We start from the raw sequence: 24,890 nt of genomic DNA, 5'->3' as shown, positions 1-24,890 counted from the left end.
CGAAAAAAAGCTTTCTTTGCGCGAGAAAATGCTGCGAGTCCCGCATTGGCGCACAATATTGAACACATACTCTAAAATCTATCATCAATGCTATAAACTAAGAAGCTAATTTTCTTCTAGCGGCGGCGTGAGCTTCGTGTCTTCTCTTCAACTCGTCGACGAGTTGTTTCTCGATGTCCTCTTCGCCCGGGTCTCGAAGTAAACGCAAAGCGTCGACCGCCCCGGTCTTCTTTCCTTCTTCGTGTTCTTCTTTTTGGAAGAGTGTCACCTCGTCGTACCGCTTATCTAACTCGTTCGCTACTATGCAGTGCATGTTGTATTTCTCCATCGCGGATAATGTCTTTTGTTCTATAATGCTCGCATCTGTTTCGAGTTTAAAGGAAACGCAGAACGCATTTGGCGACCACACGTCTCGGCACATCTTTAACATTTTCGGCGTCGACGAAAAGTTGGCGAATAAATTACCGCTCGTTTCTAACGCGTTCGATTGGATTTTGTGCGACGCGAGTTCAGACCAAGGGATGTAAAAATCGGACACCGCTGCCGCGTGAATGATGATGACATCGTTCGCGTACGCGTTCACTTTTTCGCTAACCAGTCGAAGTAAATGCAAGTATTCGTAGACAGTGGTGAACTCGATTTCGAGAAAGCCGTGCTCGGTGTACGCTCGGTGTCGGTCGGCTTGAATAGATTTAAGTTTAGACAGCAAATCCTCCTCGTTTTCTTCATCCTCTCCTATTTCGGTGGTATTGTTATCGCTAGTGGTGGAGGTAAACATCGAGAGGAAATCGACGTGTTCGTTGTGAACATTTTTTTTCTTCTTCGTTTTGGCGAAGAGTTTTTCGCATTTTCGGATAAAAGGCATTTTCGACCCGGTCCGTCGTAACGAGACTACGCAGTATCCTTCTTTCGATAAATACTCGCACAAAGCGGCACCTCTCGCGCCGGAGGAGAAGTTGTCCAAAAATCTCACCGCCATTGGTGGTTTCTCCAACGGAGCAGAGGTACCACCGGAAGTGATGAACGCTATTTTTTTGTTTCCATTTCGTAGGTGTTCGTGGTGTGTGGAAAAATAAACATCGAGAGAGTGTTTGATGACGTCCACGTTGGACGGTTCCGGCGTGTCCGCGAAAAACTGGTTGCACTTTCGAACATCCTCGTCCTCATCCTCATCACCTCCGACGTCGCTTTTTCTTTTCTTCGTCGAAGGCGACATGTGTGCGTGCGTGAAATTTTGAAGAAAAAAAAACGCGTGTGTGTTTTTGTGTTATTTGGAACAACTTTTCAGTCTCCTGCTTATATTAAACCATGGAAGGCTTTAATCGAAAGTGGTTCCCGACCGATTCATGAGTCAGAAGTCCACAGGTCTCGCACCGCAAATCTGCTCGAAACGAGAATGCTTTCTTATCGTCGTTGCCGTTGTCTCCATCGTCATTATCGCGTACAGGACCACACACTTGACAATCGAAAGAGAGCACCTCCTCGTCCACTACATTTCTTCGTCGTTGTTTGAGACGTTGAGATTCTGGTACCCACCCCATTTCGGGTCGGTCGACGTGTACGAGCACTCGCAACTCGTTGTTATTATTCTCGTCGTCATTTTCGTATCTCTTTGAGTTTCTGGGAAGCAACGGTTGACGACTCAAATTCTTTCGAAGTAAAGCAGATACCATCGCAAACGCGGCGCCGAGAGTGTACTTCTTCTGTTGCGATGCAGAACTCTTCTTATTCATCATTTCCTGACTTGACCATTTTGCGACGGCATTCCAATAGGTTTTCGAGCGCGAACATAATTCAACGCAATCCCACAAGGATTGTCCTTCAAATTCATTCGCGAGTGAGAAGATTTTCTTTGTCACCACGTCACCGTCGACAGCGGAAGCGCCATGAAACGTCAAAATACCTCGCTTTCCTTTAATCTTTTGCATCTTCTGCAGAGACGGTAAACGCGTGTAATCGTACTTTTCGAACGTTCTCGCGATTAGAAAACTATTCGGCGATGCGCACATGCCACCCGAGCGTGTGCTCCGTTCCCATGCGGATACGTCAGAGCTCGTGTGGAAATCTTTATTCAAAACGTCCGAAAAGTCAAATCGAATGAAGTTTGAAGTTTGTCCTTGATTTCTCTTCTTCTTCGATTGCAAAAGAATATCTGCCCGTCTTCCAGACTCCGCACAAATGGCAACGCGGAGGCCGAGATCACATCTTTGGAAAGCAATGTCGTGCACAGACTCGCTGAACATTCGAATTCGCGAGGAAATATTATCAGAACGAAATACGAGCACCTCTCCGGACGCTTTACCGAGAGCGATTACTTTTACGTCATTGCCTTCACATAAACCACGTCGTCCATCGACGTGTTGGTCGCGAAAACATTTCACCGAGGTGATCGGGACCTCGTCCGCATTCAAGATGAGCGTTTCTTGCAAGCCAAAGTGTGAGGTGGGGACGATCCAATCTTCAGGAACTTTTACTTTGAGCGTTCGATTGCACAAAAGCTTGGGGTCACAGAGAAAGAGTTTCGCCTCGCCGCTTGAACTTCCCGCCACGCACGTCCACAACTTATCGCCGGTGTCTCGATCCTTCATCGGCATCCAAGTCACAGCGGATACCCAGACACCCGGGGTCGAAAATGCACGAACGACACCGAGTAACTGGCATAACGGCTCTTCAATCTCATCATCTCTTTTCGTTCCGACGCGAAAAAATACCAATTCACCATTCTTGGTTCCTATCGTTAATATGGATTCTAGCGTTCCGTCTTTAAACGACGGAGACCACGAGCACGATGTAAAGGAGACTTTTGTCGCATTTGGCAGTCCGTTTGGATGCGTGTCTGTAATTGTAGAGTAATCGTGTGCTTCTTCGTCCGCCTTCTTCGCCTTTTTGGCAACTCTCTTTTGAACGGCTGCGCCCGCCTTGCGAGGTTTCTTCGCATGCTTCTTCTTCTCTTTTTTAACATCGAAATCATCGTCATCGTCTTCGTCTATTTCTTCAAAGTCGCTGTCATCTTTCGCGCTCTTCACTTTACCATCAGCTGCTTTTCTTTTCTTTGTCGCCGGAGTTTTCTTCTCTGCTTTTCGTGGTGGCGCTTTCTTCGCTTCCGGTTTTTTCTTTGCCAAGGCGGGCGCAGCAGCAGCCACTGCTACTCCATCTCGTTCCTTCTCCTTCTGATGCGACTTTGCGTCTTGATCATCTTTTCCTTTCTCTTTGTCTTCTTCTTTTCCTTCTTCCTCTAATTGCTGTGCGGGCAAGCTAATATTTTTCAAGTCTTCTATGATTTCCCATCCGTCGTCGGCTTTTTCTACATTCGAGCCTTTCCATTTTCGAACTTTTCTAAATTCACATTCGCTCGAAACGACAGAATGCGCCGAACCGTTGGCTTGGAATCGAATTCTAGCATTTTGAACAACTTCTACGAGTTGCCAACAGTGTCCTATATATGTTTCTATCACGATACCGCGCGGACAAGTGGAAATGTTGACTTCATTTTCAGTCGCTGCGGCAGCCGGGCGGATCCATCGTTTCACTTTCATCTGGGAGCGCTCGGCATTGGTCGTGCTCCCGCACGGTACACATTCATCACCTAAATTATCAACGTTGGAGACGACGAGCCATTCGTTATCCATTCCTTTTCGGTCGTATTGAACGCGCACCCTATGAAACATATCCGTTTCCGCGGCTAGTACAGTGCACGTGAACCATGGCGAGGAGAGTGAATCTCTTTTCACTTCACATCGCGAACCTTTTCGCAATTGTCCAACGCGCGCTAATCCTAATTTGACATCTTTCTTAACGTCCGCGTTTTCTTTACCTTCGCTTTGAGGTAACATTAAGACATCGCTCGTGTCATTCTTCTCGTTTTTATCATCTTTCTCGTTTCTAATATTCGTGTCGTTGAGATCGGCGCTGACTTTTGGAGGACCCGGCGCGGCAAAGCAGTTTATCGATTTCCAGGCGTCGTCTTTTTCTGCGTCTCTCCAGCATGTTTTTGAATCCTCGTTCTCGTCGCCGTCCTCTTTCGAAAATGGTAACGGTTTCCATTGTATCTCGTTATATAAAGTCGCTAACTCTTCCGATACGTCTTGAATCAAAGGCCACTTTTCCGCTGAACTTAAATACGCCGATGATGTCACGCTCGCCGACGTGAACGCCGTTCGATTACTCGCCGCGTGCACGACCACTCGATTCGCTCTCGTCAACACCGCTAAACAACACCTCCCATCCACGGCGACACCTAACGGTGACCAGTGCACTTTCTTCACTCTATCTTCTACCGGGGCTTTCGACATCGTCCCACCTTTCCTTCTGTAGATGTTCGAACACTCGTATTGCAACACCGTCTTGTTCGAGCGAAAATCGGTGTTCGTTACGAGCACGTCTGGATTTTCTCTCATGCACGCGACGTCTATCAAACCCGTCGGCGTTGGACTGGTATTTTCCGCGTTGATTTGTGCGGGATTCTGTCATCGTAAAGAAAGAGAAAGGAATGGACGAGGTCAGCAGAGTTGTGATATTGATTACGAAGAAGAAAAGAATTCAAAACAACAAAACGCACAATCAATAAAACGAACGGTCCCGCATCGCAACCGACGGCGAGGATATTTTCCTCGGACCAATCGCACGAACTCGGCGACGTTCTCGTGTCGTACTCGTTCGTGTACGCGTTCTCAATTCCTCCAATCTCTAATAATTCTTCTCCTCCTTCTCTCTCCTTCTCCTCTCCTTCTTCTCCTTCTTCGTCTCCAAGAGGAGGAGGAGGAAGAGGAGGAAGAGGAAGAAGAGGAACAGGCATCGACTCCAATGTTTTTTTATCAGAAGTGAGGAGAAAGAGAAGTTTCTTTTTTTTTTTTGTGAGGAGAAACCACTCTCACAATTTCCAAACCCACTCAGCCACCACACACGCATAAATTTCAGAGTAAAAAAATATAAATTTTAATGTCTTCTTCGGCGTTCGCTCGATGGGTGAACTCTCCGACTGGGCCGAAAACGACGCACTTCTGGGGACCAGTTGCGAACTGGGGATTCGTTGCCGCGGTACGTTTTGGCCGACTCTTTTCTCTTTTCGATAAAGTAGATGAGTTGTGTTTTCAACTCGGGATTTTCTCGTTATCTCTCTCTCTCTCTCTCTCTTCATCGTAACACAAACTCACGCATATAACTCGTTATCCGCTAACGCATATTATACGAACACAAATAAACAGGGACTCGTAGACACGCAAAAACCGGAAGAGTTAGTCTCCGGACCGATGACGGGGACCTTATGTCTTTACTCCGCTTTGTTCATGCGTTTTGCTTGGCGAGTTGAGCCGAGGAACTACATTTTATTCGCCTGTCACGCGACAAACGAGTGCGTGCAAATGTACAACTTCCAACGATGGGCCAGGTGGAGCCTGAATAATCCAACGAGTAGCATCAGCAGTAGCGCTATTAATACCGGAGACGTCATTCCTGAATTGAAGAAGAAAGAATAAATATTATCATGTCTGCGTTTTTCGGGCTCGAGTTAAAAGAAGGACGCGCGGAATATTTTCGAGCGAGTTCGTTTACTCCATTGGTTCTACTTCAACGCGCGACCATCGTTTTTACGTCTTCAAAAACGCTTCCTCTTGGATGCGTCGTTCAATTAAAGTCACGGATGAAGCATGAACCTTCGCAAGTGTTGGCGTCGTTTATCATCGGCAAAGTTGAGAGTGTCGCATTGAACTGCGAATTTAGCGACGACGTTCGTCTGAGCATTTCCAGAGAGGGTGAAGGCGATAAAGACGAAGATTTTGATTTTGCCGTACACGTAACAGGGCTTGTCGTCTTTAACTTAGACACCGGCGACAGGGATGAACTGGAGGAGAATGAAGGCGAAGAGATGTCGAGCGACGATTCCGAGCCAGAGGAAGAGGAAGAGGACTCGCTCTCGTGGTCGAGCGACACAACCACCGACGAAGAAAAAGGTAGAGAAGAAGCGGAAGGAGATACTCGCGCAATTCGGTGTCTGAGCAAAGCTCCCGCGCACTTACACATAACATCGAAGGAATGGAAATACGAGCACGAAGAACGAGTTCGCATACAGCGCGAAGCGCTTGAAAAGCCCATAGAGGAAGAAATACGATGGCGAGAGTTTGATAGAAAAACGATGGAGTGGTGGAGAAACGAATGCGATGATGAAGAAGAAGGATTTGAAGTCCAGGGGGGCACAAAAAGAAGCAAGGATCTTCCAGATTTTACTTACACGGGGAAGCTGCGCCCATCTCGCGTTACCGCGACATCTGCAATCCCAGTTGGGTTGCAGCCTCCCGATTATGCGCAAACTTCTTGGCCGGAAGAAGAACAATCGTCGCGATTACAAACGACAGTTGAAGTCAAAACGACCGAACAAATTATGAAAATGAAACGCGCGTGCTCGTTGGCACGTTTTGTTCTCGATACGGTCGCCTCGCATTTGCGCGTTGGAGTTGAAACGGATGAACTCGATCGAATATGTCACACGGTGTGCCTTCAAAACGGCGCTTATCCGAGTCCACTGAATTACATGGGTTTTCCAAAATCCATATGCACGAGCATAAACGAAGTCGTGTGTCATGGCATTCCAGATAGAAGAAAACTAGAACCGGGGGATTTAATCAATTTAGACGTCACCGTGTGCTTGAATGGTTATCACGGAGACCTCTCGGAGACGTTCATCGTCGGATGCGCGAAGACTAAAGATAGAGCGAAATTGGAGGAAAACAAACGATTGTTGGGCGCTACGCTAAGTGCGCTCGAAAAAGCCATCGATTCGTGTCGTCCAGGGAAGCGGTTTCGAACCATAGGTGAGCTCGTTCAGAATGAAGCCGTTGAAAGCGAAAAATGGACGAGCGTGAAGCACTATTGCGGCCATGGTATTGGGAAGTTGTTTCACTGTGCGCCGACGATTCCTCATTATGCGCCGAACAAGGCGGTCGGTTTTATGAAGCGCGGTCAAACGTTCACTATAGAACCAATGTTTTGTGCAGGTACTCGAACTGCTAAGCATTGGAAAGACGGGTGGACAGCAGTCACTTCGGACGGGAAGAACTCGGCGCAGTACGAGCACACGATATTAATACTCGACGACGGCCCAGAAGTACTGACAAAGAGGACGAGAAAAAGCGTCGATTTCTTCATAGACGATTAGATTATAGAAACAAACCTGCTTATTTAATGATACATCATTTAGATCTACTACTGATACAAAAGCTAAAAGAATGCTACCGTGGTACAACTAATACTATTACTACTTTTTCTAACCACGTAACTCGTAAAACAATAAGCAAACTTTTATCAACGCGCCCAGGGCGAAGAGAAACAAGCCGAAGGCTTCTCCGAGCGCGTTTGGCAAGGAGACCACCACTACGCCAGCGATGGCAAAGAGAATCAAACATATTTCCGTCCACAGAAATACGCGCATTTGCGGATGCCAAATTGTCACGGACGCTTCGTCATCCAAGCCTTCATCTGCCAGCGACTGAAGCGTCATCAACTTATCGTACGTCAACAACCCGAATCCCACGGGGAAGATGAGAAACGAAATCGCCCAAACCAGATTGGCTTCGTCGATCAACGGTATCATCTTACTGGATAATGCGCTAACGATGGTTGGCGAATACAACAAACTACCAACAATACCTAGAAATATCCCCACAATCATCATAACAGTACCCCAGAATTGTATCCACTTTCTCTCTCGGATGCCCTTTTCTATTTTATCGTCGATTTCTCTCGTTCCAGTTGGATGGAAGGTCGTTCTGCCTCCTTTGTCAACATCTGCTGCTAAGAGTTCCGGTAGTATCAATCCAATTATAATAGACGCGTAGCCTAACACGCACAACAGCGAAAACCGATCCCAATCCTCTTTGATATAAAACACTCCGGCGACGACGAATAAGATCAAACCGACGTTCGCGAAAACGAGAGGTAAAGTCGCGTCCGAGTTTGCCGAAAACGCGTGTGGACTGCGCATGGGCATCCGTTTCGTCCTTCCTGGAGAGGAGGAAGAGGAGGAATACGTCGGGGAGATACCACCACTCATTATCACTGTTATTATTATATATCTCTTCTAGCGTTGTCCCTCTGTGACCCCAAAAGCGCACGGACGACGACGACGACGAAGACGACAAAAGAGCCGTATATATACGAGTGTTTGATTAAAAATGTGTTTTTGTGAGTTTCGTTTTTGGTGTTGGAAGAATTCTTTTTGAAAGAACAAACTCGCTTCAAAAAAAGATGCACGCAGTGTTGGGGCGAAAAATGAACCCATCTAGATTCACGAGTTGTTCTCGGTGGGAGTACGACGAGAGTAGTAGTTAAACAATAATAATAAATTTATCGCGACAACACCGAAAAACAATAATAACAGAGAAGAATGTTATCCTCGTTAACGTCGTACATTCTTAAAAAAGGAGGGAAACCGCCGTCAAAACACACCGCGTACGGGATGATTTTCGGTTTGTTCATTCTGAACGTTTCCTACGTCTCGCTGAGGGCGACGTTGGCGAGCAGAAAAGAAGAGGAGGAGAGGATCGCGGAAGCGAGAGCGAGGCTCGTGAGCGGGAAAGGATTGAGAGGAGAGGTGTATTTTGATCATCCGACCAATAATACTTTTAATCATGATAAGAATACTAAGAAGAAGAAGAAAGGAGGAGAGGTAGACTAACAACAAAGTGTACTTTTAAGAGTCTTTTTGGTTGGTTTGGGAAAAGGAAGGAAGGACTGAAAAAAGAAGGAAAATGTGAACAACAACCCGAAAAGCAGCCAAAAACGCCCTCTGTCTGATCAGTGATGACTTTTTCACCACCACTCGTCAAAAAGAAGAAAAAGATTACACGTGTTTGTGCTCTCATCACACATAATATATAAATACCTTTCTACTTAAAAGTACATACAGGTCCACACGTAGAACGAACGAGGTCGATCAAAATGTTGCACGCGCAATATCACCACGGCGCAACGAATACGTCCGTCTTGTCTTCGAAGAAGAAGAACAATGATGTTGTGACGAAAAAGATTACTACCAATCGACGACGTATCGCCGCATTCGCTTCTTCTCGTCGAGACGGAGAGAAGACGAAGACGAGCGAGGAGAGTCACATGAAGGGAATGGCCGCGGCAACGAGCGCGGTTATCTTTGCGTCTTCAATGTTTGCTTCCTCCTCCTCGAATATTCTCGCGTACGCGGACGAAGTAGCCGTCGATGCTGCTCCGACGAGTGTTGAAGCACAATACGACGCTGCGCAACAAGTCGGTGGAGGCGAAAAGGCGCCGGAGTTGAAGGGCGAGAGTAGTGCTGCTGTCGCGGAACCGAGCAGCGCACCGGCGGTAGATGCACCAACTCCTGCGTCCGAAGCAGCTCCGGTCGAAACGAAACCGACCGAGGCTGACTTGGAGAAACAGCGAAAGAAAGAGGAGCAAGCACAACGCGCGCGCGCCGAGCAAGCGAAGAAACAGGAGCAGTTAGCGAGCGAAAAAGCGGAAAGAGAAGCCGTCGCTCTCGCCGAGAAGAAGAAGCGAGCGGAGAGAGAAGTCATTGCTGCGCGAAAAGAACAGGCGTTCCGCGTGCAACGATTGAAAGCGTCGCCGATTCCGAAAAATAGGCTCAAGGCGGAAATCGAGGCCAAAGAATTGGAGCCGAAGACGTTCAAAGAAAAGCGAGCGGCAAAACTCGCGGCGAAGAAATCAACGGCGAGTGCGAAAAGTAAAGGAAGCGCCAAGAGTCAAAGGACGGTGGCCACGAAAAAGCGATCAGTTGGTGCTCCGAAAAAGAAATCTTCACCTGCTTCACCTGCTACCGCGGCGGCGAAGAAGAAATCAACCGCGACTACTCCCGCCGCGAAACGCCAAGCGACTGCAACCACTTCCGCAAAGAAGACAAAGACGAAGAAAGTTTCGACATCTTCTGCCAAGACTGTGGTGAAAAAATCATCGAAGCCTGCCGCGTTGACGTACAAACCGACATTTAAGAAAGCGCCGGCCGTGAAAGCGGCAGCGCCAACCGCCGCGCCGAAGATAAAGTCGACGACGTTCAAAGAGAAGAAGCAAGGAGCGTCGGCGGCGGCGCCGGCACCATCTAAGAAAGCAGCTGCATCTGCAACATCACCGGCGAAGCAGGCGGCAAAAGTAGCATCTGCTCCGAAGAAAACGGCTAATGTAGTCAAGGCCGCACCGGCGGCAAAGAAGACGGTAGCTGCGCCTGCGAAAAAGGCCACAAGTGCACCGGCAAAGAAAGCTGCTGCGCCGGCAAACACGGCGGCGAAGCCAACCACTTTTAAACAAAAGAAGGAGGCTGCGAGTAAGAAAGAGACGAAGCGACCCGCCGCGGCGAACAAAAAGTCACCCGCAACGACCAAGGCAAAAAAGAACAATAGTGGTTTTTTCGGAGGTTTGCCGATAGCAACACTTCTCGGCGGTCTGGCATACACCTTCTTCACCGAAGAATAAGTATTTAGGAAGATGAGAACAGAGCAGGTTAATAATTAATAATATCACGTACCATATGCCATCCTAAAAGCTCATTGCAATGACACGTGCGCGTTGCCGCAACGCCGCTTTGAAGACGCACTCCTCTTGTTTTTTGTTTTTCATCACCCCTTCCATTTCTCTACTCTTTTTCCCTCTCTCAGACAAGCGCACAACAACCTAAAAACGGAGCAGCAGTAGCAGCAGCAACACGAGATGTCTGTCCGCACTGACTTTGCCACCGTGGAGGTTCCGAACGATTCTCACGTTCAGAAGAACGAGAACAACATGGAGCGAGAGAAGAAACGTCTTCTGAACTATTTGCGACAGGAAAGAAAAAGAGGCGGTGACGAGGAATTTGGACGACGGATAAAAACAATCCGAAAGCTTTCGCAGTTCAGTCACGGTCAATCGAATCCGACGTACAAATTGCTCGTTGAAATGACAGATGGGACGTTGAAATCATACGTTTTGCGGAAGAAACCGGGTGGGAATATTTTATCGAGCGCACACGCGGTGGAGAGAGAATTTCAGGTACAGCTTGCGTTGAAGAGAAAACACCCCAACTTTCCAGTCCCGAGGATGATTCTGTTGTGCGAAGATAGTTCAATTTTAGGCACGCCGTTTTATATCATGGACTTTGTGCAAGGCACGATATATTTACAACCGAAATTACCAGTCATTACGAGAGAGGAACGGAAGACAAGAATATACGAAAACATGGCGAAAACGTTAGGCGCTTTGCACTCGTTCGACATTCGCGAGCTGGGATTGACTTCCTTCGGAAACATCTCCAGTGGAAGTTACTCGAGACGAACGCTGAAAAGATGGTTCGGACAATACGAAAAAAGTATTACGAATAAGTTGGTAGAAACACCGGAAAAAGAAGTCGTCATGAAGTTAGTCGCGTGGTTGGATGCGAATTGTCCCAAGGACGGCGAGGAAGTGAGCGACCGAATAATCCACGGCGATTATCGCTTAGATAATTTGATCTATGACGAACGATCGGATGATGTTCTCGCGGTACTAGATTGGGAATTGTCTACCGTTGGTTGTCCGCACGCGGACGTGGCGTATAATTGCTTACCATATTATTTACCTCCCGGATTAGAGTTTTATCCTTCCTTCGGCGATTCGAATCAAGTGCCGGCAGGAGTACCTACCGAGAAGCAATACTGCAATATCTGGGCGCAACACGCGCGTTTACCGAATATCTGCGGAAGCTCAAAGTGGAAGTTCTACGTTGCCTTGTCAATGTTTCGTGGCATGGCTATTTTAGCCGGTGTTCGTGCCCGAGCGGTCGCCGGAAATGCGTCTTCTAGAAACGCACGACAGGCGGGTTCGTTGGTAGAAGTCTTCGCCAAACGCGCGTACGTTGTAGTCGTCCAAGGAGGTGCTTCAAAAGTTCCAAGGCAAGAGATTAAAGGTGGTTATGAACCTAGTGAAAAGTGCATGATGTTGTTAGAAAAACTCAGAGCGTTTATGAGTGAGCACGTGTACGATGCCGAGGAAGTTTTTGAAAGACATGCGACGACAAACGAGCGATGGTCTGTGCATCCCCTAATGGAGGAATTGAAGAAGAAAGCGAAGGCAAAAGGATTGTGGAACCTGTGGTTGCCCTTAGATTCGGCAGCGTTAATTAAGATTGCAAATGCTCGCGGCAACGACGAAGCGTTGTACAAAGGACCGGGTCTGACAAACTTGGAATACGCGCATTTGGCCCGGGAGATGGGTAAAGTCCCCTGGGCGTCTGAAATTTTCAACTGTTCGGCGCCAGATACCGGGAACATGGAGGTGTTGTTGCGCTATGGAACGAAAGAGCAACAAGAGAGGTGGTTGTTACCGCTTTTAATGGGCGATATCCGGTCGTGCTTTGCAATGACTGAACCAGCGGTAGCGTCCTCAGATGCCACGAACATTGAAAGTTCCATTGCGAAAAGCACGAACGGCACGCAATACGTCGTGAATGGTCGAAAATGGTGGACGAGCGGTGCGTGCGATCCGAGGTGTGCGATTGCTATATTTATGGGCAAGACAAAAACAACGGGTCCGCAACACGAGCAGCAGTCCATGGTTCTCGTTCCAATGCTAAACAATCATAAAGTGAAAGTCGTTCGTCCGCTTTTAGTCTTTGGTTATGATGACGCTCCACACGGTCACGCCGAGGTCATATTCGATAATGTTGTCGTCGATGTAAAGGAATCTCTCTTAGCACGCGAAGGTGCTGGATTCGCCATTGCGCAAGGTCGTTTAGGACCTGGACGATTACATCATTGCATGCGCTTGGTAGGTATGGCCGAACGAAGTTTAGACGTCACCTATGCCCGTGTGAAATCTCGAGTCGCGTTTGGTAAACCGTTATCCGAAAACTCAAACGTTCTGAACGTATTAGGAAATTGTAGAGTTGAAGTAGATGGAGCACGCTTACTCACTTTGTATGCAGCGCACGTTTTGGATCAGCTAGGCATAAAAGATTCGCGCGCGAGAAGTGCAGTGGCGGCGTGTAAAATTTCTGCTCCCAACGTGGCGTGTTCGGTTATCGATCGGTGCATCCAACTCTTTGGCGGAGAAGGCGTGAGTCAAGATTCACCTTTAGCTCGATTATACGCCGGCGCGCGAACGCTCCGTATTGCCGATGGCCCGGATGAAGTTCATTTAGAAACCGTAGCAAAAATAGACTTAAGGAGAAGTAAGTTGTAGTACGTAAAACCATAGTTGAAAGCTTGAAACGATGAAACCATTTTCTCACCTTTTCTCTTCTTCGTCCTTCGCGATATTCCTCATAAACATTAGAAATCACCTAATACGTAACAACAACTTCACAAAAGAAGAAGAAGTATTCGAAGCCATGCGGTAGCCCGCGCATTCAGAGAAAGAGTAAAACCGAAGGAGATGCTGCTGCTGCGCGTCTCCAAACGCGTTCGATACTTAACGAGGAAATTCATGGCCTCTAATAGTCATCAAAACGTAACGACGACAACACGAAAAGAAAACAACGCGAAGAGGAAAACAACGACGACGAGAACGACGACGACGACGACGAGAGAATTAAACGAGGCAAACAGGGGCGAGTTATTGAGAGACTATTTGCGCAGATGCTTGTACGACAAGTCGACAGGGTATTTCAATCAAAACGGACAGTCTCCGATTGGGAAAATTGGTGTTGATAGCGGGGAAGCCTCACTGCCTTTTCATTTGATGGCAGACAAAGAGGAATACACCGAAACGCTCGCTCAAAAATGGACTCAATTAGGTAAACAGTGGTTAACGCCGGTGGAAATTTTCAAGCCACACTACGCGAATGCCATTGCGAGGTATTTAATTGAAGAGACAAAGAAGAACCATACGGCTTCGTTGAAAGTGATAGAACTCGGTGGTGGTGCAGGAACAGCCGCCGTCGGTATATTGAATTACCTTCGAGCGAACGAACCTCAGATATACGAATCCATGAAATATTGCTCAGTTGATGTGAGCGAAGTTTCTTTGTCGATGCAACATGACGCAATTTTGAAAGCTAAACATGAAAACGTGTGGCACCGCACGAGGAAACCAGTGGACGTGACGATGCAGAAATGCAAAAACACAGAGGAGAGTTGGCGGGAAATCGTGCAAAAACACATGGATGGCTCAACCGAGAACTGCTTCGTTTTAGGCTTTGAAATATTAGATAATTTAGTGCACGATAAAGTCATCATGAGTGTGAAAACTGGTGATTGGATGCAGGCGAGAGTGAAGCGCGAACGAGAAGGGAAAGACCGGGTCGAATTTTACGAACCGATTACGGACGAGGAGATTAAACGAGTGCTCGATAAAGTCGTCGAGGTTCGTAAAAGTCTTCCAATTTGGACGCACTTGAGCGATGCTGTAAAGCGCATGTTTAAAAAGCGCGACGTGAGTTCAACCGCGGATTTGACCAGAAATCAAACTATTTACCTTCCTACTGGCTGTAGTTTTGCTTTGCAAAACTTGCGTGAATTCGTTCCCGGGCATCGGTTGGTGTTCGCAGATTTCGACGCGCTTCCCGAGGCGAAAATGGATGGATTAAACGCGCCCGTCGTCGCTTCTCAGGGTACCGGTGGTAAAACTTACGATAGAAATTCATATTTAGAGGGTGTCGTTGGAAGTTCTGACGTTTTCTTTCCAACATGTTTTGATACGTTGAAACTACTCAACGAAAACAAAGGAATACACCTCACGACGAAAGAGTTCATGGAGAAATATAGCGAACGAGGCGCGTGCGAAACAAAGACAGGATATAATCCGCTACACAATGACTTTAGCAACACTAGATTTTATCTATCCTAATTAAATACAATATCTTACTACATACGAGTACATTAAAACTCCTCTCTCGTCTTGTGCGGGTCGTAGTTCTTTTCGTACTTCTTCCGGAGCGCTTTGTACAACTTTTCCTCTCGTCCTTTGTATTTTGCCAACAACCGCGGAACTTCTCCCAATTTCGCTGGATTTACGTCCTCGTAATACGCTTTGATTTTCATATACCATTCTTGTTGTTTCGGCGTTCGTATGTGTGAATACGCGTTCGGTCCACTCGGTTGCGAAAACTTGAAGAACTTGTCCAAGAAGGTGAAAACGGGAACAAACATGAATAAGCACAGAAAGAAGAAAGGCAACGGTTTGATGCCAAAAATTAACTTGTCTTTCTTAGATCCCAAAGAAACGCGCTTACGGCCTACTTTAATCGCTCCTTGATTCTCGTCGTCGTCGTCATCGTCATCCGAGGAATCCTCGTCTCTTAGTTCCACTTCCTCATCGCTCGAATTATAATCCGAATCTATTTCTTTTCCCTCCATATGACCTCCCCCGCAACACGAGGATTTCTTTGCCGCTTCTTCCCTCTCTTTCTGAATTTTCTTCATCTCGCTTTCTCTTCGCTTCTTTTGCGCGAGCTTTTCCAACGCCTTCGTCGCAGAAGACATTTTTTCTTTCTTTCTTTCTTTCGAGGAATGTGCGTCTGCTAATCTGAAGAGATGTTTTCGTTCCTTTTCTCCTTTTTCCGTTTTTTTTCTCTCACAACAACACACAAACAACCACAAAACAAAACGGTGACACCCCTAACTAAAAATAAGAAGACAAAGATTAGAATATGGGAGGTAAAAAGGAAGAAGAAGAAGAAGACAAAGAAGATGAAGTGAAAGAGAAGATTGAGAATCTGAACTTGAACGATAACCATCGCGAGAAGAAAGAAGATGGAGACGACGAGGATAACGATAACGATAACGATAACGAAGAAGAAGAAGTAAAAATAAATGCATCGGACGCCGCAGCAGCAGGAAAGAAGAAAAAGAAGAAGAAGAAGAAGAAATCTTCCTCTGGTGGGAACGGAGTGAAATACACACCCGCGGGTGCGGCGAAAGAACAAACGGCACCACCGACGGTACCAGTGACTGAACTCTTTCCAAACGGCTTCCCGGAAGGGGAAATCCAAGAGTATCAGGATAATAACGGGAAAACGTCCTGGCGATTGGATTCCGAGGAGAAGAGGGAGTTGGAAAGATTGGAGTTGGACATGTACGATAACGCGAGGCAATGCGCTGAAGTACACAGAGAAGTGAGAAAATACATTCAAGAGTGGGTGAAACCGGGAATGAAAATGATTGACGTGTGTGAGACGTTGGAAAATTCAGTGAGGAAGCTGTTAAACGCGAAAGGTTTAGAGTGCGGCGTTGCTTTTCCAACCGGGTGCTCGCAAAACCACATAGCCGCGCATTGGACGCCAAACGGGGGTGACGAAACTATCATCGACGTGAACGACGTAATCAAATTTGATTTTGGGACACAAATTAATGGGAGAATTATAGATTGCGCGTTCACAAAGACGTTCGTTCCAGATTACGACGAGTTACTATTAGCGGTGAAAGAAGCGACGGACGAAGGTATTAAACAATCCGGGATCGACGTACGTTTATGCGATATTGGCGAGGCTATTCAAGAGGTTATGGAATCACACAGTGTAGATATTCGCGGGAAGCAGTTTGAAGTGAAATGCTGCAGAAATCTGAACGGTCATTCAATCGCACCGTATCAAATTCATGCAGGGAAATCCGTTCCCATCGTGAAAGGCGGCGAGGCAACGAAAATGGAAGAAGGGGAATTTTACGCCATCGAAACGTTCGGAAGCACAGGCGAAGGGTACGTTTATTTATTATTGCTCATATTGTTTTTGTTTTGTTTTTTCTCCATGGTTTTTCTCTAGTTATCGTTACTTCGCAAAAATTGCGAAGTAGATTTGGACATACACAGGCTGCGATGTGCGAGTTTTCCTTTCGAGGCGCCATGAAACTCGCGAAGTCAAACGAAGAGTTTTTCTTTCATGACTTCGCCTGGTTTTGTCCTTACATTACACTTTTTCAGTCTCATAGTACTTTGCATATCTCTGCTACCCGTATGGGCAGGCGGAAATCCCGATATATGCAGAGCCTCCTTGCACTGGAACATCTTTCTTCCTACCTTTCTTTTCTCTCGTGCGTTTAAGCTGACAGGCGTTTCTCTTTTTTGAAATATAACGAACTCACAGGTACGTTCGCGAGGCTGGAGAATGTTCGCATTATATGAAAAACTTTGACGTTGGTCACGTGCCGTTGCGCTTGCCTACGGCTAAAAAGCTGCTTAATACCATACAGAGAGAGTTTGGGACGCTCGCTTTCTGTCGACGATACTTGGACAGGATTGGCGAGACCCGATATTTAGGCGCTTTGAAAAATCTTGTTTCCAACGGGATCATCGCTGAATACCCGCCGCTGGTGGATAAAACTGGCTCCTACGTCGCGCAATACGAGCACACGATATTGCTGCGACCAACGAGGAAAGAAGTGTTGACTCGTGGAGACGATTATTAATTCCTTCAATTAGAGATTTTTTACCTCGTATACAAGTACGGGTACAGTACAATAGAAAAAATCGACAGACAGAGCCCACCTCGTTATTTTAGGAAACACAAACTGCACAAAACCACGTTTTCTTCTTCACTCTATCTATCTCTCCATCTCTTCTTATTCGATGATTGGTGTAAAACGTCGAAGATGCGTACATCTGCTCTTCTTTATATGCGTGCTGGTTGCGATATCATCCTTCTCTTCCTCGTTCACGATTCCTGAGGAAGAAGAAATAGGGGAAGGGAAGAAGTTAAGAGACAATAATCAATTTGAGGATTTAAAGGAAAGATACGGTCATAGGAGCAGTAGCGACAGTAATCTCATATTTTACACCATCGGCGATTGGGGCGTTCGTGGTATTGATGGTATTGATGGTGGCAAAAACTTTCCAGGATCTGCGCAAATGGCCGTCGCGCAGCAAATGAAACTATTGGCCGAGAATGTGCAACCACAGTTTGTGGCCACTCTAGGGGATAACTTCTACGGCGCGGGCGTTGGTTCTCTGGAAGACAGACAATGGGACTATAAATACGAACAAGTTTATTTGAAGAATAATAGTAGTTTGCGCTCGACGAGGTGGTTTGCGAGTCTTGGTGACCACGACCATTGCGGCAACGTCCAAGCTCAGATTGATTACCACTCGGCGAAAAACTACCTTTGGCATCTGGGCAAAGCCAAAACTCCTTATTATCACAAAGAGTTTAGAATAGGGGGTGGAAGTAGCACTAGCGATAGCGATAATATTAGCGACGAGATGCAGTTAATTGTAGTAGATTGGGTGGGGTTAGAAGGTTTGCTTGCAGGTAAAGAGAAACGACGGTTCGAAGACCAGCTCGGCGATTTCGCCTCTGCCGAAGCGGGCGAAGAACAATTCAACTGGCTAAAACGAGTGCTCGAAAGAGGACACGGAAAGTACCGATGGAGAGTTGTTACGGCTCATAGACCTATAATCTCGGCTAGTTCCAGATTTGCACACGACAACGTGGCGTATCCGGGTGAGTCGTCGACACGAGAGGCGTTGCGAGTTCTCCTTGAAAATTCCGACGTAGATGTGTACCTCAACGGCCACGATCACACGGCCCAACACGCGTGTACACAAAGAGACGATTTTAACGGCAAGAATAAGCTGACGCATTACATTACAAACGGAATAGGAGGTTATGAACTTCACCATCTCGTAGATAATGACAAACGACCAATTGAAACTCTCGATGCGAAGAATACTTTTCACGGATTTGCTATGCACAGCGTAACGAAAGATAAATTCGATACTGTGTTCATCGGTCACGATGGCAAAGTAGAATTGGAGTTGTCGTTCGATAAAACGCAACAGCGATGTAATTGAATTCAATATCTACAATAAGATACGAGTTTTCATTTGGTACCAATTAAATATAGCAGCTTTGTAGTTAAATGCAAATACGGTGTGTGATTAAATTATTTTTCAGTCTAGTCCAGGAATGTATAAGAGTTTCACATCGAACATAACCGGCGAATTCGGAGGAATCTTCGGTCTGCCCGGTGCCGACGCTAAACCTTTCGGGAATGCCAAATCGCCTGGAATGTACAACCTTCGCAATCCTCCCGACCTCATGCTCAGTAAGCCTTCATCCAAACCGACGATAACCGTCGCGCTTTCCGGGTCACCCGTCAATCTGATATCGTTTGGTTTACCCTTCTCTACTGAGTTATCAAAAATTAATCCTTTCTCGTTCATAGCGACGTAATCCGCGACGACTTGGAATCCAATCGGTGGCATTTCACCGTCTCCGACGATGATGTCTTTATACTGCAAACCGCTCGGCGTAGTCACCATCTCAATAGAATCTAAAGACTTGACGCACTCGGCATCGCACAACACTTTCACCTCCTCGTCGGGGAGACCATTCGCGGCGAGCGCAGCAGACGTTGGCGATAACGCGAGAGAGAGCGCGAGAGAAGCTCCTACCGCGGCGCGAGCAAACTTTGATTGCAACGACGACGACGACAAAGACTTTTGGTTTTGTTGTTCGATGACCAGGGTAATATCTTCCTCCTTGGCAGTTGATGACATTTTATTATAATTGTTGTTGATACACTTCGTCGTCGTCGTCGTCGAAGACTTTCTCGCCTTCAACACAGAGGAGGAGGATAGGGAGGATTTGCATTTTAAAGGTGTTAAAGATGTTTGGGATAAAGCGATGGTATTCATCATGGTTTACGATTCTTCGTTTGTCTTCGTGTTCTTTTTTCTTGTGAGGAAAGTCGATTTTTGATGACGAAGCACTTTTTTTTTTACTCGTCGTCAGTCCAAATCTCCAAATAGACTCGCCGCACGTCGTTTACACAGACGACAACAACAACAACAGAAAGAAAGAAAGAAAGAAAGATAAAAAGATAAAAAGAACGATGAAAGTTCGAACGGCCATCAAACGATTGTGCGAGGCGTGCAGGATAGTCAAACGACGCGGTCGATTATACGTCGTCTGCTCGAAAGTACCAAAACACAAACAACGACAAGGTTTAGTGACCGAAACTTCACCGGCGACGATTCAGAACGCTCACGAAGAAGAAGAAGAAGGTGGAAGGAGAGGATACGGCAATACGAATAACAATAGCGGTACGAGTAGTCTAGCAGAAGAGGAGTGCTGCGCGGAGACGAGGAGAACGTTCCTTGGGTTCCTGGATCATCGTCGTCACGCTGAATCGACTTTTCCGTCTCGCAGTTTAGCCGGCGTCGCATCCTCGAATTCGACGACGACGAGTTTTTTACCGTGGTTGGTAAAATAGATTCATAGTAACGAACGATCAATGACATCTACTTTAATAAGATACATTTAATTATTACTACACGCAGACTAAGCACTAGCTAATGATGATGACTAATTTTCGTTTAACAGCATGTTCATCGCCGCTTCGATGTTGTTATTCGTCACGTGCAACGTTTGTTTTACTCGCTGCTCGCTGAAACCCATGGAAACGAGCGTATTGACAGAATTCTCATCCAGAACAAACGGGCCTCCGTCTCCTTCCCTTCCTCGCCTCCTTCTTTGTTCGGCTTGAGCCGCTGCCGAACGGTTCCCGATTCCAAACCTTACTATCGCTTTCCCTCTCGCCGATCTACCATTACCTACGCCGCTATCGAAAATTTTACCTACCGTTTTATCGACGAGCGAACACAGCCAAAGCGGAAGTTTGACGCCCAGACATTCGACGAGTATCCATGCAAAGATTCCGCCTATGACAGACACGAAAGTCGTGACAATGGACGCGTAGTATTTACTCGTGGCGAGGTGCATCATGGCCAAGTACACGAACAGCGTATTTCCGCAATTCAAGATCCCGAAAAGGGTAAAGTGAAACGTTGATGGTACCTCGACGAAATAGACGACGGCGAGAGGCAAAGTTATATAAAACGCCGCCGGTTTCTCCATCATCATCGTCGCATCACCATCGACCAGTTTCAAAAGAACTGATTCCAAAACACGACACAGTAAATACGAAAAGAATAGGAACGATCCAAACTTTCGCGAACCCATGAGTCTTTCGAACATTCGACACATGTGATAGTTCAAAAAGATTCCCGTGCACGCGCTTCCAGGCGTGTTGAAGAAATGACCATTCTCGTTGTAGTTTTGCTGATGACGATTACTACTAAAACCACTGTCCTCGCCGAGGACAGTGGATAAGAGCGGGCGTCCAAATGCCATTATGAGCACGAGCGTGAACGCAAACTTTGCCACTGGTGCGCGAACTGTAATTGAGTTTTAAATAAGAAGAGAAGAACACGGTTACATGCTATATTATTTATTTTCCATCGCGTCCAACTCCACCGAGAGAAAGTAAGAGAGAAAAGATACAGACACGCAAACAACATATACACTGCGATGATTGATGGTTCGTTTAGAGAAAACACAGGAAAACGCGACTCACCGAAACCAGTCGGTCCGAGACCCATGCTTGTTTGTTTCTTTCTCCTGAGTCCTTTGTTTCTATTCACAAACAATACGTATTGGAAGAGAGTTTTTGTGATGTTTGTTTATTGTGTTTTTTGTTGAAAAAAGAGAAACGCACACACAGACAGACAAACAAGAAGAAAGGTGAATCGAATCGTCACAACTTTGAGAGAACACACACACACACAAACACACACACAAACAAACAAACAAACACACGTAATGTCTGCGTTTGCATCTGCAGTTTCAACGCATCATCATCATCGCGTGATGGCGGCACGGACGAAGATACCTCGCGGTATTCGCAGTTCCGCCGCGCACAGCAACGTTAATGCCAATCCCTCAAATTCGAAGGTTGTTTCGATTGGTTTCCTCCGCCGTCAGAAACACAACAATCAACTTTTCTTCTCGACACCATCATCATCCACTTTGGGGGTACCATCCTCTTTCAAATCTTCGACTAAGACAACGAGAACGGTGATGATGCCGAAAGCTTCCACCACGGAACAAGAGCAAGCAGGTGAAACGTTCGAGTACCAGGCGGAAGTCAATCGACTGATGGATTTGATTGTCAACTCTTTATATTCCAATAAAGACGTCTTTCTGCGAGAACTCATTTCTAACGCCTCAGACGCGTGCGATAAACTTCGATTCCGGTCGGTTCAAGAACCGGAAATTTTGAATGGACAATCTGTCACTGATTTGTCCATCAAAGTTAGAGGTCAAGAGAGCGATAAAACGCTCACGATTGAGGATAATGGTATTGGCATGTCCAAGGACGAGTTAGTCGCCAATTTGGGTACGATTGCAAACTCCGGGACGTCCAAGGTGATGGAAATGTTGAAGCAACAAAACGAAGCCGCGAGTGGAGAAAACTTGATTGGTAAGTTTGGCGTTGGTTTTTATTCGTCGTTTTTAGTCGCGGACACCGTGAAAGTGACGTCCAAGTCGAACGACGACGGGAAAGCGTGGACTTGGGAGTCTAAAATCGACTCAACCTCGTACACCATTCGTGAGGCATCCGAAAGCGAAGCGAAGGATTTAGTACGCGGTACGAGAATCACTTTGAAGTTGAAAGACGAGTGCGAGGAGTATGCCACGGATAAAAAACTCTCCTCGCTCGTAAAAACATACTCTGAGTTCATCACGTTTCCAATCGAAGTCTTCTCGACGATTCAAAAATCGAAACAAGTCGAAGATATCGAGGCGACCAAGGCGAAGAAAGAAGAGTGGGAAAAGAAAAAAATAGAAGCCGAAGCGAAAGGAGAGGAGTTCACCGAACCGGAACCAGAAAAGGTCATGAAAGAAGAGATGTACGATGAACAAGATTGGAAGACGCAAAATAACGACAAACCAATTTGGACGTTAGCGCCGAAAGACGTCTCGGACGATCAATACAACGAGTTTTTCAAGACGACGTTCAAGGAGTTTTTGGATCCGTTGGCGGTGTCGCATTTCAAAGTCGAAGGCGAGATGGAATTCAAATCAATTTTGTACGTTCCAGGCATGGCGCCGTTTGAGCAGCAAGATATGATGCAAAAATCAAAATCGATTAAGCTTTTCGTTCGAAAGGTGTTCATCTCGGACGAGTTTGACGAATCCTTGTTGCCGCGATACATGACGTTCATCCGAGGTATCGTTGATTCCAACGATTTACCCTTGAACGTTTCGAGAGAAATCTTGCAAGAATCGAAAGTCGTTCGCGTCATCCGACGACGCTTAGTCTCTAAAACTTTGGGGATGCTCAACGAAATTTCCAAGCGCGAAAACGAGGATTACAAAACGTTTTGGGAAGGCTTTGGAAGACAGCTCAAATTGGGCGTCATTGAAGACGTCGCAAACAGAAAAGAACTCGCCGGTTTACTTCGTTTTACGACGAGCAAATCTGCTAGCGACCAAGAAAGCAACCGATCTTTATCTGATTACATCGCAGATATGCCGGAAGCGCAAAAAGCCATCTATTTCGTCGCCGGTGACACGAGAAAGCAATGCGAAAACTCCCCGTTTATGGAAAAGTTGAACAAGTTGGGATACGAAGTTTTATATTGCACCGATCCTATCGATGAGGTCTCCATGGCAAACTTAGCAACCTTCGAAGAGAAGGAAATCAAGGATATCTCTAAAGAAGACCTAGATTTAGGCGACGAGGACGACGAGGAGCAAAAGAAGAAGAACGAACAAATCGCAGATGAGTTCAAAACAGTCACCGAGTGGTTGAAGAAGGAGTTGGTCGGCGAAGTTGAAAAAGTGGAAGTCTCCTCGAGATTGACGGAGACGCCGTGCATTCTCGTAACGTCCAAATTCGGCTGGTCGGCGAACATGGAGAGAATTATGAAAGCCCAAGCCATGGGTGACGCGAGGGCGCAAGACTACATGAAGGGCAAGAAAACGCTCGAGATTAACCCGTTTTCGCCGGTGATTAAACAGTTGAAGATGAGAGTTGAAAGCGCGCCAGACGCGGAGGAAACGAAGGAGATGTGTAAGTTACTCTTTGATACCGCCTTATTAACGAGTGGTTTCTCCATCGACCAGCCGGCTGAGTTTGCCGAGAGAGTTTTCAAGCTCATGACGCAAGAAGCAAACTTAGAGTCTGAGAAGAAAAGCGCTTCGATCGACCCTGAAGTCGTTTAAAAGTATAGAACACCTTCGCTCACTTCGTCACACGACAAACATATATAATACAAAACGCTACACGTACACACTACTAATCGAAATCTTTCATCTCTACGTCCTTCTCGTCCACACCACCATTTTCCTTGCTCTTTCGAATAGCATCGTCGATCTTATTCTGTTCCGCTCTTCGACTGTTTCTCAAAGCCTTTCTCTTCGCCTTCCCAGTTCTCATTTTCCCCGATTGCAGCGTTTTGTTTTTATCGTGTTTCTTTTTAAGCGCTATTTTCTTCTTCTTGGACAGCGCGTTTCCTTTCGTAATCTTTACCAGCGCGCTCTTCTTCTTGTTATAGGACGGAGCGACCATTGCTATTATTGTTGTTGTCTATTATATTATCAAGTGCGCGTTCGCGAGGAAAAGGGGAGAGAGAGTTGTGTTTGTTAAAAGAATCAGACAGACGTGCGTCGTGTTTTTGACGGCGCGAGAAGAAGAAGAACTGAAGAAGAAGAAAAAGAAAAAAATGCAAAAATCTCTGCTCTCCTTCCTTTTTCGGTTTCTTCTTCTCTCTTACAACAAACGTATCATCCCAGAGCAACAATCTTCATAACTTTGGTGACCATAACATAGCATAATAGAAAACATGCACGTGATCAAGAGAGATGGCCGCCGCGTCGAAGTGGCGTTTGATAAGATCACCGCGAGAATTAAGAAGCTCTCGTATGGATTACATCCAGAACATTGCGATAGGTACGTCTGCGCGAACAAAAACGTCTTCGTCTTTTTTCTTCTTCTTCTTCTTTACCTTCTTGGTTCCGTTGTGTATTCAAAAAACGAGGGATGATGACGTTTGACACGGAGGGTACTACGCAGGCATGAAGCGTGTGCACGTGGTCTTCCTTCTTTCGAAACGTTCTGGCGTCACTCTTTGTTGGATTCTCGACCGTTTCAACCGCGTTTGTTTCCGAACTGACGCGATATTTG

At 46.4% G+C, this 24,890-nt stretch overlaps 16 protein-coding genes across 16 annotated transcripts; 10 read left to right on the top strand and 6 right to left on the bottom strand.

Annotated features, from left to right (window-relative positions):
• Window positions 1–97: 97 nt before the first annotated feature.
• On the bottom strand, window positions 98–1,216 carry Bathy01g00300 (predicted protein; the record flags this gene model as incomplete). Its single annotated transcript, XM_007515376.1, has 1 exon — window positions 98–1,216. One exon carries the CDS (start codon window positions 1,214–1,216, stop codon window positions 98–100), a length of 1,119 nt encoding a protein of 372 aa, XP_007515438.1.
• An 85-nt stretch (window positions 1,217–1,301) lies between these two features.
• Window positions 1,302–4,292, bottom strand: Bathy01g00290 (unknown protein; the record flags this gene model as incomplete). The annotated part of the gene is made up of 1 exon (XM_007515351.1): window positions 1,302–4,292. One exon carries the CDS (start codon window positions 4,290–4,292, stop codon window positions 1,302–1,304), a length of 2,991 nt encoding a protein of 996 aa, XP_007515413.1.
• Window positions 4,293–4,938: 646 nt separating this feature from the next.
• Window positions 4,939–5,474, top strand: Bathy01g00280 (predicted protein; the record flags this gene model as incomplete). The annotated part of the gene is made up of 2 exons (XM_007515498.1): window positions 4,939–5,037; window positions 5,205–5,474. The coding sequence occupies 2 exons, from the start codon at window positions 4,939–4,941 to the stop codon at window positions 5,472–5,474; spliced, it is 369 nt and encodes a 122-aa protein (XP_007515560.1).
• Window positions 5,475–5,638: 164 nt separating this feature from the next.
• Bathy01g00270 (methionine aminopeptidase 1) lies at window positions 5,639–7,150 on the top strand (the record flags this gene model as incomplete). The annotated part of the gene is made up of 1 exon (XM_007515093.1): window positions 5,639–7,150. The coding sequence occupies one exon, from the start codon at window positions 5,639–5,641 to the stop codon at window positions 7,148–7,150; it is 1,512 nt and encodes a 503-aa protein (XP_007515155.1).
• Window positions 7,151–7,258: 108 nt separating this feature from the next.
• On the bottom strand, window positions 7,259–8,044 carry Bathy01g00260 (predicted protein; the record flags this gene model as incomplete). The annotated part of the gene is made up of 1 exon (XM_007515757.1): window positions 7,259–8,044. The coding sequence occupies one exon, from the start codon at window positions 8,042–8,044 to the stop codon at window positions 7,259–7,261; it is 786 nt and encodes a 261-aa protein (XP_007515819.1).
• Window positions 8,045–8,931: 887 nt separating this feature from the next.
• Window positions 8,932–10,449, top strand: Bathy01g00250 (unknown protein; the record flags this gene model as incomplete). The annotated part of the gene is made up of 1 exon (XM_007515175.1): window positions 8,932–10,449. The coding sequence occupies one exon, from the start codon at window positions 8,932–8,934 to the stop codon at window positions 10,447–10,449; it is 1,518 nt and encodes a 505-aa protein (XP_007515237.1).
• Window positions 10,450–10,683: 234 nt separating this feature from the next.
• Window positions 10,684–13,167, top strand: Bathy01g00240 (acyl-CoA dehydrogenase domain-containing protein; the record flags this gene model as incomplete). The annotated part of the gene is made up of 1 exon (XM_007515576.1): window positions 10,684–13,167. One exon carries the CDS (start codon window positions 10,684–10,686, stop codon window positions 13,165–13,167), a length of 2,484 nt encoding a protein of 827 aa, XP_007515638.1.
• Window positions 13,168–13,410: 243 nt separating this feature from the next.
• Bathy01g00230 (conserved hypothetical protein) lies at window positions 13,411–14,772 on the top strand (the record flags this gene model as incomplete). Its single annotated transcript, XM_007515182.1, has 1 exon — window positions 13,411–14,772. One exon carries the CDS (start codon window positions 13,411–13,413, stop codon window positions 14,770–14,772), a length of 1,362 nt encoding a protein of 453 aa, XP_007515244.1.
• Window positions 14,773–15,574: 802 nt separating this feature from the next.
• Bathy01g00220 (predicted protein) lies at window positions 15,575–17,327 on the top strand (the record flags this gene model as incomplete). Its single annotated transcript, XM_007515353.1, has 2 exons — window positions 15,575–16,620; window positions 17,006–17,327. 2 exons carry the CDS (start codon window positions 15,575–15,577, stop codon window positions 17,325–17,327), a joined length of 1,368 nt encoding a protein of 455 aa, XP_007515415.1.
• Window positions 17,328–17,487: 160 nt separating this feature from the next.
• On the top strand, window positions 17,488–18,708 carry Bathy01g00210 (predicted protein; the record flags this gene model as incomplete). The annotated part of the gene is made up of 1 exon (XM_007515670.1): window positions 17,488–18,708. The coding sequence occupies one exon, from the start codon at window positions 17,488–17,490 to the stop codon at window positions 18,706–18,708; it is 1,221 nt and encodes a 406-aa protein (XP_007515732.1).
• Window positions 18,709–18,807: 99 nt separating this feature from the next.
• On the bottom strand, window positions 18,808–19,554 carry Bathy01g00200 (predicted protein; the record flags this gene model as incomplete). The annotated part of the gene is made up of 1 exon (XM_007515124.1): window positions 18,808–19,554. The coding sequence occupies one exon, from the start codon at window positions 19,552–19,554 to the stop codon at window positions 18,808–18,810; it is 747 nt and encodes a 248-aa protein (XP_007515186.1).
• Window positions 19,555–19,751: 197 nt separating this feature from the next.
• On the top strand, window positions 19,752–20,132 carry Bathy01g00190 (50S ribosomal protein L36; the record flags this gene model as incomplete). The annotated part of the gene is made up of 1 exon (XM_007515607.1): window positions 19,752–20,132. One exon carries the CDS (start codon window positions 19,752–19,754, stop codon window positions 20,130–20,132), a length of 381 nt encoding a protein of 126 aa, XP_007515669.1.
• Window positions 20,133–20,224: 92 nt separating this feature from the next.
• Bathy01g00180 (unknown protein) lies at window positions 20,225–21,052 on the bottom strand (the record flags this gene model as incomplete). The annotated part of the gene is made up of 1 exon (XM_007515364.1): window positions 20,225–21,052. One exon carries the CDS (start codon window positions 21,050–21,052, stop codon window positions 20,225–20,227), a length of 828 nt encoding a protein of 275 aa, XP_007515426.1.
• Window positions 21,053–21,520: 468 nt separating this feature from the next.
• On the top strand, window positions 21,521–23,929 carry Bathy01g00170 (predicted protein; the record flags this gene model as incomplete). Its single annotated transcript, XM_007515381.1, has 1 exon — window positions 21,521–23,929. One exon carries the CDS (start codon window positions 21,521–21,523, stop codon window positions 23,927–23,929), a length of 2,409 nt encoding a protein of 802 aa, XP_007515443.1.
• A 73-nt stretch (window positions 23,930–24,002) lies between these two features.
• On the bottom strand, window positions 24,003–24,275 carry Bathy01g00160 (unknown protein; the record flags this gene model as incomplete). The annotated part of the gene is made up of 1 exon (XM_007515717.1): window positions 24,003–24,275. The coding sequence occupies one exon, from the start codon at window positions 24,273–24,275 to the stop codon at window positions 24,003–24,005; it is 273 nt and encodes a 90-aa protein (XP_007515779.1).
• A 274-nt stretch (window positions 24,276–24,549) lies between these two features.
• Bathy01g00150 (predicted protein) lies at window positions 24,550–24,750 on the top strand (the record flags this gene model as incomplete). Its single annotated transcript, XM_007515206.1, has 1 exon — window positions 24,550–24,750. The coding sequence occupies one exon, from the start codon at window positions 24,550–24,552 to the stop codon at window positions 24,748–24,750; it is 201 nt and encodes a 66-aa protein (XP_007515268.1).
• Between the last annotated feature and the right edge of the window lie 140 nt (window positions 24,751–24,890).

Source organism: Bathycoccus prasinos (assembly GCF_002220235.1).
Source record: "Bathycoccus prasinos genomic : Chromosome_1".
NCBI lineage: Eukaryota > Viridiplantae > Chlorophyta > Mamiellophyceae > Mamiellales > Bathycoccaceae > Bathycoccus > Bathycoccus prasinos.
This window is presented reverse-complemented; position numbering and strand designations above follow the sequence as displayed.